This window comes from Rutilus rutilus, assembly GCF_951802725.1.
Source record: "Rutilus rutilus genome assembly, chromosome: 20".
Taxonomy (NCBI): domain Eukaryota; kingdom Metazoa; phylum Chordata; class Actinopteri; order Cypriniformes; family Leuciscidae; genus Rutilus; species Rutilus rutilus.
The window spans coordinates 17,569,352-17,582,032 of NC_140225.1; the positions used below are offsets into that span (position 1 = coordinate 17,569,352).

Consider the following 12,681-nt stretch of genomic DNA (forward strand, 5'->3'; position numbering starts at 1 on the left):
CAGCCCTAAACCCTGGCTATAACAGATGGCTTTGTCTTTTTAGCTGATTGGCTAAAGGGATTAAGTTGCATTTCTTTACGAGGATAAATTGTTTTGGACAAATTCACTCCACCAAAGACCACCCCTCTCTTTAACAGAAGAGATACTGAGAGTGAGACAGAGAAAAGATAGAACTAGTAAATTGTTCTCTTGCTGCACTGCTTAAGGCTTATCTCAGGTTTATGAGTCGCTCTCTGCATGAGTATCACAGCACAACTCTCAGAGGACAGACGGCAGACGATCAGAAGACCTAGTGTAGCCACACACCACATTTACTCACTACTGTGTGTGTGTGTGTGTGTGTGTGTGTGTCTGCTGGGAGTCAAAGTGAGATGAGTCTCTGCTGTCACTTGCTGTCAGGATCAGAGCATCAGACACCACACACATACACATGGAAATAGTTTCTTTAGAGATATGACCTGTTTCTCAATGTCTCTTCTCCTTTAGCTCAATAACACACACAACTTGGACACATACCTGTCACCAATGGCCAGTGAATGATCTGCCTTAAATCTGTAACGCTCTCCAACACACAAACATGCAGTTTCCCGATCCTTGTCATGAAAATCAAAAGTGTCAGTTTGGCATTTGACATACGCCCCAAGTAGAGAGATCACGCCTAGCCGCAAACATCCTACTGACACACACACACACACGGCTGACCTTGTCATCCTCACGCACACACACATTGCTGCTGTCTGTCTGTAAGCTGTGTAGCTGAGCTCATTCAACAGCTGAAAAGTCTGTTCATCCACTATCAGAAGAGGCAGAGATTATTTATATCTCTGAAAAGCACAACAGCGTTAGACATCCATATGTCTGACTTTTATTTTGCCCTGTTTGATAGAGAAATGACTTGTCTGCATGCTTCAGGAATCAGGATAGTCTTCCATCTTAGAAAATATATCTGTTTTGGTCAGTGTATGAATGTTTTCCATGTCAAAAGGTGAACAATATTATATGTTTTATTTAGCCGTTTTATTTTTTGTGCCATTTAGGGGAGGGTCTATCAAAAATATATGGAAGCTCATTTCTCTCTTTGGTAAAGAAAAGTAATAAAAAAGTAATCGCTTTTCTCTTTTTTCATATTATTGTTGTTATGCTATTGTGGCTTTATTTCTCATTTTAAACTAAACTTACATCCTTTATTATATTTATTTTTTATTTTGTGTGTGTGTGTGTGTGTGTGTATATATATATATATAATTATTATTTTTTTACTTTGGAAATTAGCTTTCACAGTAACAGACCACAATAATCGGCAAGTGTAGGGAGAAAAAATGCACTGTAAAACTTATTGTAATTTTAACTGTAAAATACTGTAAAAACTGGTTAACTATATACATGAACTTACTGTTATTTGTCAATTGTTGTAATTTTACAGTAAACTACTGTTAAATGTAGCATTTTTAAGTAAAAAGAACAAATCAACTTATAATTTACAGTGAAAAGCTATAAACTGACATTCCCAAAATTCCCTGACACTTTACATTTGATGGATTTGAATTGAATTAATTTTTTTTTTTTTTTTTTTTTTTTTTATCAGTTATGTACATTAGGGTTTTATGTTACATCTTATGTTGTTAAATGAATGTTTATCGCATTATTTTAGTGTCATTTTTTATTTGTTGCCATGATGGTGTTTTGTATTTGTGTGAATGACACGTTACACCCTTCTATATATTAATATTATTTACCTCAGCCTGTGGAAAAGCTACTTGTGATGAATTTTAGATTTATCATGTGGCTTTAACTCCAGTGTTATTATGGTTATGTCAGTATGCTGTTTACCTGGTCTTTTTTGTTGTTGTAAATTGCAGTTTTAAACTGTAAATTTTACAGGCTCTGTTAAATATATTAACATTTTTACTGAATTATTCTGGCACTTTTTTTGTAAAAACTACAGATTTTTTACAGTATATTAAAATGTTGTAGCAGTCTCTGAACAGAAGACATCTGAAAAAATATCAGAAAATGAATATAGACTAAACATTGGAGCTTGAAATATCAAGAAAGTGCTAGTTTTGTGTCATATGCATCAGATGGTCTTTAAATGCTAAAGACAGAGATGTGAGCTGAAGAGTTCTGTTCTCGTTTAATCTCCTGCTCCTTCAGGAGGTTTCCTCTTCAATTTTGAGGGAAAAAAAGTGACTTAGCATTAATTAAAGTTCTTTGCATTAATCAGTCGGTTTTCAGTGGGGGAAAAACTGAGAGAAACAACAGTCAGTTGCAGTTACTCAAAACCAGAATGAAGCATCTTTGACCCTCTGTTTTGTTCTTCAGATTTTAATCCCGTTTAGTAAAAATACTTTTTGCAGGATTTCCTGCGCAGCAAAAGACCGATTTAACTTGTTATGTGACGATGTGAGAGATAACTGACTGGAGGGTGGCAGAGGATTTGGTGCGCAACAGATCCTGAGCGTCATTGACAAATATCTTGTAAAATAGTACGCGTGATTGCAAATTCAAAAGTGAAAGTGAAAAGAGAGCACGCATTCAAACGTCTTTCCCCGCATATTGACACACTCAAAAAAAAAAAAAAAAGGTGTCACTGGGGCACTATAGTAGGCTATAGACCTTGTTCACAGCAGAGCCATCTTTGATTATTAACGGGAATGAAACCGAGGCTGTGAGGGATAGACATGCATCTCTTCAGTGGGTTGTACTGTTATTTAATCTGTTTTTGGATTGTTCTGCTGACGAAACACAGCAAAAATATCTTTCCAAGAAATTTCAACAACATTTAGATGACATGAGCTGTACAATTATAAGTGATCTGGGAGCTTTATACAGCGGATGTCATTGAAAACACGGCAAGTCTATCCCTCACAGCCTTGCTTTCATATCTGTCATGGCGCTGCTCTGAATAAGGTCTATACCCTTTCAAAAGGTAGTACCTCAGAGGTACATATTGGTACCAAACGTGTATATATAGGCTACCTAAATGGTACAAATTTGAACCTTTTTACAGGGTACAGTCCCAGTGACTGCTTTTGTACCATTTTTTCGGAGAGCGTAGCATCTCCCTGATGCTTTATAGGCCTATATACACAGAGTAGTGATTGCCATAATCTTCATATCAGACTAAACAGACTCAGCAGACTATCTGAAGTTCATCAGGATTACAGTAAAACAGTTTGTTTTTGTAGGGCTCTTCAACAAAGGTATATAAAAGATGACATTGAAATGACATCTTCCCTCTTCTGTCATCACAGGCACTCAGTTTTAAATGATGCTCTGACAATTAGCCGTTTCTTTGTCCCTCTTTTTTCAGATTTTATGGCAATGTGTGGTGTGATTATAAATGTATTGTTGGGAGATTATTAGCTTGTCTAAAATAATTAACTTCATCATTAAATCATTAAATTTAGTCCATTGTGATCGAAAAGGAAAACCGCAAAATATATGAGGACCACATAACTCACCATAAGTTGTACAAGCGTTGTGACTGAGCAGTGGTTTTCAGATCAGGGGTAAGTGGTGTGTCTAGTTGCTAGGTAACAGTTAATGTAGACCAAAAATGTCTGTCTCATTTGTGTCTTTGATGGACTAGATATTACATTGTAGGGTTTAAAAGCCAAGGGTTGTTGTTTTGTTGCTGTTTAATTTTTGTCATGCAAATCAAAATGCTAATAGGGGCATTCCAGTATTAGTTAGTAACATTAGCAATTGGTGTGTGCTGTTTGTGACACTTTGTTTGCACTCGATGGAGGTGTAGATTTCGTGTCTTCGTTTTGGGTGTGTGTTTGTTGGAGAAAAAGAAAATAAATGAGAGCAGAAAAAGAGGTGCAGATTTACTTTTGCAATGTCACCCGACAGAGTGTATTTGATGGCATAACTGTGAAAAGTGATATGACAAACTGAATGATACAGAAATAACCCGAATGTCTGATGGATCCTATTGTGTTGGGAAATAGATGTCGCTTATCCCTGTCCTGCTGCTGGATAACAGAGAGAGAGGGAGCAGGATAAGCCGGAAGGGTCATAGGATAAGAGGTCTTCTCTGTTACCACAAATCCCAGATTACATCCAAACGGGACAATGCCATGGCTGGACACCGATCTGTCATGAAGACACGCCCACACACACTCACAGAGGTCTGTAACTCATCTGGTTTGTCTATGTACTAAAGCAAGCAAAGACTTTATTTAATTGAATCTCTCATTCGTTTGCTATTATCTGGGCCAGTGGAGTATTAGCAATCCACTTCAGCTCTGCCCGACATGATATCTTAATTAGAACGTAAATCCCTGCTCTATAGGAGTCATCCAGCGTTCGGCCTCAGCCAGCTGAGAGGACAACAAAGCGGATGGCATCTCTCAAATGTGTGTGTGTGCACTCTGTCTAAAGGGAACCGCTGGGTTGGCAGAAGGAACATGCTTTTAAAGCCCTCTGGTATGCAGAATAACAGTTTGGGGTTGGAGAGATTTTTTCAATGTTTTTGAAAGAATTCTCTAATGCTCACTAAAGGTTGCGTCACAGTAAATGTGAATTATTACAACTTAAAATAACTGTTTTCTATTTTATATCTTGTAAAATGGAATTTATTCATGTGATGTTCATTACTCCAGTCTTCAGTGTCACATGATCCTTAAATCATTCTAATATGCTGATTTGATGCTCGAGAAATATTTTTTATTATGATTCAATGTTGAAAATGCTGCTCAGTATTTTTGTGGGAACCGTGATCAATTATTTTCAGGATTGATGAATAGAAAATCGTACTAATCCCAAACACTTGAAAGGTCGTGTCTGTGTTTGAATCCAATAGTTGTTACCTCTTAAAGGGATAGTTCACCCAAAAATGAAAATTCTATCATTGTTTACTCACCCTCAAGTTGTTCCAAACCTGTATGAGTTTCTTTGTTCTGCTGAACACAAAGGAAGATATTTGGAAGAATGTTTGTAACCAAACAGATCTCGGTCCCCATTGACTACCATAGTATATATTTTGGGGACCGAGATCTGTTGATTACAAACGTTCTTCCAAATATCTTCCTTTGTGTTCAGCAGAACAAAGAAACTCATACAGGTTTGGAACAACTTGAGGGTGAGTAAATGATGACAGAATTTTCATTTTTGGGTGAACTATCCTTTTAAATGAGGAACAGAGTTTTGCTCTGCGCTGTTTCAGGTACAGTTATAAAATGCAATACTTTTTGCCATTGGTTCAATTTATAAATTATATCCATGACACAGACAATGATGCACTCTGTAATGGCATAACAAATTGTGGTTGCACTTATTAATTAAGCCACAGTATATGAAAAGATAGCAACATTTGTTGTTTCACAGACTGCCGCACTAGCCTGTTGCATATTCAGGTAACTTCATTTTATATATTTTTTTTTAAACGATTTTCTCTTGTGATGGGATTACAGGAGAAACCATTCACAGACTAGTCTTTAGAGTTCTTGCAGGAAACTTGTTCAGTTTTGTACTTTTCACTGAGTTCTGCCCTAAAGGATACCTAGAGGTTCTTCAAAAGGTTCCAGCAATGGCAAGTGCCTCATGTTTTTTTTTTTATTATTATTTTTCCTTACATTTTCACTGATGGTTAACATCTGACACCAGTATGGACATAGCCTGTACGCCTCTTCACTTAATGCACTGGCATTCAACAACTTTACTTTTGGATTGTGTGAAGAAAAAATAACAGACAGGTATTGTTTATGTGTATATTGTTTATGTTATATGTTGTATATTTTATGTTGTAGCCTATATTTCTGTTTTTAAATATTCCTGTATCTAGAGCATGGCAACTCCAAGTTCATGGGTTTGATCCTCAGGGAACAATATGTATAATGATGATGATACAAATATGTTAAATGCAATGTTAGCCTACCTTGAAAGACGCATTGGATTAAAGCATCTGCTAAATGCAAAAATGTCACTTTGTATAGGGACATTCAAACATGGTCTTTATTAATGTGGAGGTTAAGAATTGAAATACTTTATGGGTTATGAAGCCTGATTTATGTGCATCTTTGTGTTGTTTCAGAGGACAAGCAGATGACAGAACTCTTTGTATGAGTGTCACTCCTTATCTGTATCTCTCTCTCTCTCTCTCTCTCTCTCTCTCTCTCTCTCTCTCTGTCTCCCAGTCGTTCAGGGATAGCGGTGTCAGGCATTATATGTGTGCAATCCGTATTATTCAGCTCGTGCGCGCTCCATCCCGGGCTCGCGCTTTGACGTGAAGCAGTGTCATTTCGCCACTGAAGTTACGGAGCACAAGCAAAGATTAAGCGGAACGAATGATTCTCCTCAATTTATTTGCGCGATAAATACCAAGTGTCTCGTTTTGTTTTTAAGTAGGGCCAGTAGTTGTTTAAAAACAATTTTACTGAATTTGAAGTTACAGTTATTTTAAGAGTATGGATTAGGCTATTTAACTTATCAAAAGCCTTTTATTATTTACTGTGACTTAGTATAAAAAGAATTCCTTATATGTTGAGGTTACAGTAGCCTAGCCTATGTCTTATAGCCTACTGTATGAAAATGTACAGAACAGCACTGCTTCTGACCCATTGGTATTGTATAGTATTTAGACGACTCGCAAATCCTTTGTTTTAGGTTATTTTACTGGTCGGCGTTAAAACTGTAATGAGATGGATTAAATGGACGCTTTAATCGTCTTACTGTGTCTACCCCTCGTTCTTATGGCCAACTGTCATGTCATTATTGTTTGGTTTTAACCTGCTCGGGCCTATGGATAATCGATTTACTGTTGCCAAACACAAGACGATCCTCCGCCTAGATTTAATAGGCTGGACATCTTTGCGTGTTCTATTGTTGATAGTCTGTCATTCTGATGTGACTGTTTTCAATCGCTTTGTAATGAAGGGGTGACATGCGATAGGTTTAGGCTACTGTTAACAAAAAAAAAAGTATAGGCTATATATATATAGCCTAGGCTATATGATTTGATTTTTTTTTTTTTTTGATTTTTTTTTTTTTTTTTACGGTGTCCATGGGATTTTAAGTTCCCATACAATGTGAGGTCACTCAGGATGCCACCAACATGTTAAACGCATCCATGTATATTTTATATTAATTGCTGAGGTGTAGCTATTAAAATCATTTGGACATTCTGATTATCCTGCGCGAGACGCATCGTGACAGCAGCTCCCTATATAGCTGATGGCAAAAGACGAACAATTTCATGCCTAATCCTACCTGAATATAAAACATGCAAAAAGCACTTTCGGTTGAAGTTATGTGAAATAATATCTGGCCCTTCCGACAGACTTAACTTTACCTCTGAAACGAGGCATGCTTTAATGAGACCGGACACTTTTAACCATCTATGATCTGAGAGCACAAAACGAAGTGCGTGATATTAAATCAGAGGACGTGTAGCCTACTTAAAAATTGAATCTACCTATCATAGACTTAGTTATGTTGGTTTGGGGTTCTGAGTTAGTCCTGCCGCATAAGATCCATGGTGCCAGTTCATATTGATAGGTCATGATGTGCCACATTTCTTTCTACACCCTGACAGTTTTTATTGTCTTCCTAACGAGATTGTCTTACCATGTTGTAATTTTAGAGATGACAGCTTATACTGACAACTCACGCTCAACTAATTTTTTTTTTTTTTTGTGCATTTTTAAATTGAGATTCCTTGTTTTGGGATAGACTATATTTCGTGAAATTCGTGCTTCATGACATTTTTAGTTTATTGAGAAATAATTTTACTTGTTAATAAGTCTATACAGTGTGATTCTGAACACTATTTCCAAGGTTCTAAATCTTGGAAACAGAAATGTTATGCGTTTCGTAAAAGCTATTCATTCACGTTTTCGCTGTGAAAACCATACAAATATTTTGTAAAAAGTGTAACTTTGAATAAGCAATAATTTTTTTTATTCTGTATAGCCTATATGCTTTTCATAGAAAGTCTTTCTAATGTCTGCTGTATTTTAACAGACACTCTTTCCCATCGTTTTATCGACAACTCAGAGGGGGTTGCTTCCAGATTTCCACCAAACGACAACATTACATTCGGCGTCTTTGAGCAGCACAAACGTAAAGGTCAAAATGACGTTTTCACTGAAAGGCGCTGTCGCGCGCTGGGTGGTGCTGAAATCTAATGCAGCTTCACGCGTGATTGGCAAACCTGACAGTGATTGACGTGTGTCCATGGCGACCAGGCAGCCAATCTGACAACTCCAACAGAATAGCGGCAGCAGGGGCTAAATGTTCTTTTATTTTCCTCCTCGGAAAACACCTTGCTTCCAGTTTTTTATGCTCACACTCAATCAAAGAAGAGATTTTGCCGTCCAGGCTGCTTGAGCCTGCCGCACGGCATCGCTCCTCAGCTCGTTTTTTGACACGGCTGTTAACTTTTGCCGTTTTCTGACAGACAGGCTAAACAAAAAGACGGGGGATACAGACGAGGAGCAACATCAGAAAGGAGGGCCAAAGAAGAGAGAGATTACAGTCTCCATGTTCCAGCTGCCCATCTTGAATTTCAGCCCCCAGCAGGTCGCGGGGGTCTGCGAGACTCTCGAGGAGAGCGGCGACGTGGAGAGGCTCGGCCGCTTCCTCTGGTCACTCCCGGTGGCGCCGTCCGCCTGCGAAGTCCTCGGGAAGAACGAGTCTGTCCTGCGCGCGCGCGCGGTCGTGGCCTTTCACGCGGGCAACTTCCGCGAGCTCTACAACATACTGGAGAACCACAAATTCACCAAGGACTCACACGCGAAGCTGCAGGCGCTCTGGCTCGAGGCGCATTACCAGGAGGCGGAGAAACTCCGTGGGCGTCCGTTAGGACCCGTGGACAAGTACCGCGTCCGAAAGAAGTTTCCGCTGCCTCGGACGATATGGGACGGTGAACAAAAAACACACTGCTTTAAGGAGAGGACGCGGCATCTGTTGAGAGAGTGGTACCTGCAGGACCCTTACCCGAACCCGAGCAAAAAAAGAGAGCTGGCGCAGGCGACTGGACTCACACCCACACAAGTGGGCAACTGGTTTAAAAACCGGAGGCAGAGAGACCGGGCGGCAGCGGCCAAGAACAGGTATACAGATCTCCATTGAACTGGGATATTCGCTTTTATTATTAGCCTATCGCTTTTACTGTCATTATTTCTATTCCTAAGAAATAAACGTTCGATTTCGTTGGAGTTTCTTGCGCAAATTTAACTTAAAATGAATGTCGAAACCGACAGTAGTTGGCAAAGCTGCTTTTGTTCACGTTACCAAAATGTGCTAATTATTTTACATTACGTCTCTGCTGATGCATACTGTTTCATACCGGAATGGTTAATGACAATAGAAATAGGCTACTACATAATAGATATAACAAATACAAATATATTTTCTCAGAGTTATGAAGATGCTAATTTGTCGGATCTGCTCTGATTCTCACTTCCTCGCTTTATCAAATCGTTAAATTGACAGTATGTTTTAAATTCTGTAATTCAAGGTTGGTTTTTATATCCTGCATATAATTCTAGGTCAATTTTTTTTTTGCACTATAAGAAAATATGTTGTATGTATCTTTGTTTGAAATTAACATACACTAAAAATTATATGATCAATAAGTTGACAACATGTTTTGACATTGCTAACTAATCAAAATAAGTAAAGCAATTTTCAACTTTTTTTTTATAAGTTATACAAGATACAACAACTTTAAGTCAGTTTAATGTAATTTGAGTTGAAATGACTTAAACATCCAAGTTGATTATACTTAAATTTAAGGCAGCATCTTTTTTTTCTTTTTCTTTTTTTTCTTGTATGGCATTGAAGCTGTATTAATGCTTTAAGAAAAGTCAATCTTTGATATTAGTTCATGCAAATGCACTTACAACCTCTAACATTTTCTGTTGCTTTAAGAGCATATCTCCATCAAATGATTTTTGTTTCCCACACTCAAATAATTCAATCTTAATCCAAGACATTGACAATTTATATGCTTAATCATTAACCTTATGTGCATCAGTGATCTGAAGGCATTTTCACTCCACTCTAAGCAACGAGTGTCTACATTGACATTTTGTATGGTTTCACCCCTGTAGGCTACAGCAGCAGGTTCTGTCCGGTGGCTCGGACCGATCGCTGGGGGACGATGACACCACAGTAGACCGCCTAGGTCCCGCCTCAAGCCCAGAAGTCAGTCTCTCAAGCAAGGCGGCCATCTCCACCATCTCCATCACCTCCAGCGACAGCGAATGTGACATCTAACGTGACAGGCTTCAAAAGAGCAAACAGAAGAACTGTAAGAGACAATCTAACAACTACAAAAATGCAGTGCCTGCAACCGGCCCAAAGAGAGGCTAAAATGAAGGATGGAAAAATAGCGTCACACAACTTCATTTTCCAACCGTTGATGTGATGAACAAAATGCGCAGTAGGCCTACTTCTCAAGAAGACAGGTAAAGGGAGTTTTTGAAAGACAAAAAGAAAAGAAAAAAGAATGTTCAATTTCGGAGGGCCAAACCTATTATTGTATGTGTGCGTAGGCCTACTTTATCACGAAAAGACTGAATAATGTTTTAATGTCCACTTGTCCTTTTTAATATATAAACGATGTTTATTTGATTATTTAAAATATCATCGGCCCCTAGGCCTTTTATTTGTGTGCTTTTTTATCATTTTTGTTGTGCGTAATGCTGAGCGTCGTGGATTTAAAAAAATGATAACATGATTAAAAAAAATAAAATCACTGTTGAATTAAATACGATCGCAAATTCTTTACGACACTTATTCCAGTGTGTTCAGTAACATAATTAGTCAAATTGAACATTGTAATATGTGTTATTTCATGTGTATTTTTAATGTGGCCCATGTGTCAACCCGAAAGTAAACATATGCATTTTAAAATGTGAATGTCACATGCTGCAGAACAGATTTGGAACAGACGGGGATCAAATATGTTGCATGATTTAATGCCTCTCTGCGAGCTCAATCTCTCTCACACTCGAGCGGTAATTGGCTAAAACGCTTGGCGTGGTGTAATGCGCTCTGACAGCACAGGGTCAGCGAAAGGCCGCGACGCTCTCCCGGATGTCAACACAACCCGAGCTGTGATCTGCTGTTTAAATACAACCTATATATGGCCCGAGCAAGCTTCATACAAATCATTTATCAAAGGAGTTTGGCACTGCTGCGAATTGCTGAAAATGTATTAATTTAATATGTGATTTACAAGATTGTTTTAACTTATACTTTTATTTTATTTTTATAATAACTATATGTTTCTTTAAATCTACACTCGCCTTTGTGGCATTGTTCGGATGTACATTTCTTTAAATCTATAGGTTAATTCGCCTTGTGGCATTGTTCAGATTTTAATTCTTCGACTGCTATAATCACAACAAAATACTGTAAATCAATAAGTTATAACATGTTTTTACATTGCTTTAACTCGTCAAAATAAGTTAAGCAATTTTCAACTTTTATTTATAAGCTGTACAAGATTCAATTCATTTTAAGTCAGTTTAATGTAATTGAAGTTGAAATTACTTAAAAATCCAAGTTGATTGTACTTAAAAATGTTAAAACATTTAACATCGTTTTCGTAATATTACTTATTTTCAAAACTTTTTGTTTTCAAAAAGAATGGTTTGCCTCTGTCAAGTGCTAGAAGCTAGACACAAAAAAAAGAAGAAAAAAAAAGAAAGAAAATGAGGATCCTTCCAAATTATTCATAGTTAGATGAAAAATAACTGTTTATAAATGTTTTATAAATATTTTATTTTAAAAGCATGACGACGCTGTTGTTAGTGCTCAAATCTGCTGAAGATGTTTATGTCGTTGGCTAATTGAGTGAAGGAGCAGGCGCAGAAACACAGCGCCTCTGTTTCCCAACTGCCTGAAGGGTTCACTGCGCGCACCTGGGTTTAACCCGCGCCATTCATTAACGCTCCCAATAAAAAGCACAAGCTGTATTTTTCAATCCTCTTTCAGTCTGAACAACGGCGGGGCCAAACCAAGTGTTCCTTCCGAGAAAAAGGAAAAAATAGGAGCCAAAGCAAGGGAGGGGAAAGGAGCACGGCTTTATTTTAAACACTGGATACAGAATGGTGGAGAATTTCCGTTTCTTTTGAGCTCTGGGGAGTGCAGGGTGGGACGATGAAAAAGTCTTTTTTAGCAGTCAATAAGGTTGTCAAATTGGTCAACGGTAATCAGCACTAATGACGAGTTGGAGAGGGCCGAGCTAACAAAGAAGCACCCCGCCTTCCCCTCCCCAAACCTCAGCATGAAAACTCTCCGCCGGGGTTGCCAGAGGTACAGAAATCCAAACTTTGTGTGTGACGTTCTGGGACGTTTAATTGAGGAGTTCACTGTCTAGAAGTCTATCTAATAGCCTATCTAATAAATAACAATAATAATACACTACTCAATAAACCTTTTTTTATATATATAGCCTATCACTTTCGATTGAACATATATATATATATTTTTTTAAACAGATGTCATTCTGCAAGTGGAAAGGTCAAACAAGCCTCAAAAATCAACTTTTTTAAATAACGGTAATGTAGCTTTAGAGGCTATATAAATTGGTCCAATTAGAAAAGGACGTGTAGCTACACATACGTGTGGGTGCCTAGTTAAAATGTAGAAGTCTTGTAAATTCCTCTTAGTGAACGTCGATTTTTCTATAATTGGCAATTGTTTGTGTGAAGTGAACTACAC

At 37.9% G+C, this 12,681-nt stretch overlaps 1 protein-coding gene across 3 annotated transcripts in view; it reads left to right on the forward strand.

The window, feature by feature from the left end:
• Positions 1–10,717, forward strand: part of ppm1aa (protein phosphatase, Mg2+/Mn2+ dependent, 1Aa) — a 38,272-nt gene extending 27,555 nt beyond the window's left edge. Inside the window, exons 6-8 of one of the 3 annotated variants that reach the window (XM_084391714.1) lie at positions 3,957–4,136; positions 8,409–9,059; positions 10,062–10,717. In XM_084391714.1, coding sequence (XP_084247840.1) covers positions 3,957–4,136; positions 8,409–8,873 — 645 coding nt within the window. In that variant the 3' untranslated portion in view covers positions 8,874–9,059; positions 10,062–10,717. Of the gene's footprint in view, positions 1–3,956; positions 4,137–4,300; positions 4,761–8,408; positions 9,060–10,061 lie in introns of those variants that run through there. The other 2 variants (XM_084391715.1, XM_084391716.1) reach the window with 2 other exon arrangements.
• Positions 10,718–12,681: the final 1,964 nt, after the last annotated feature.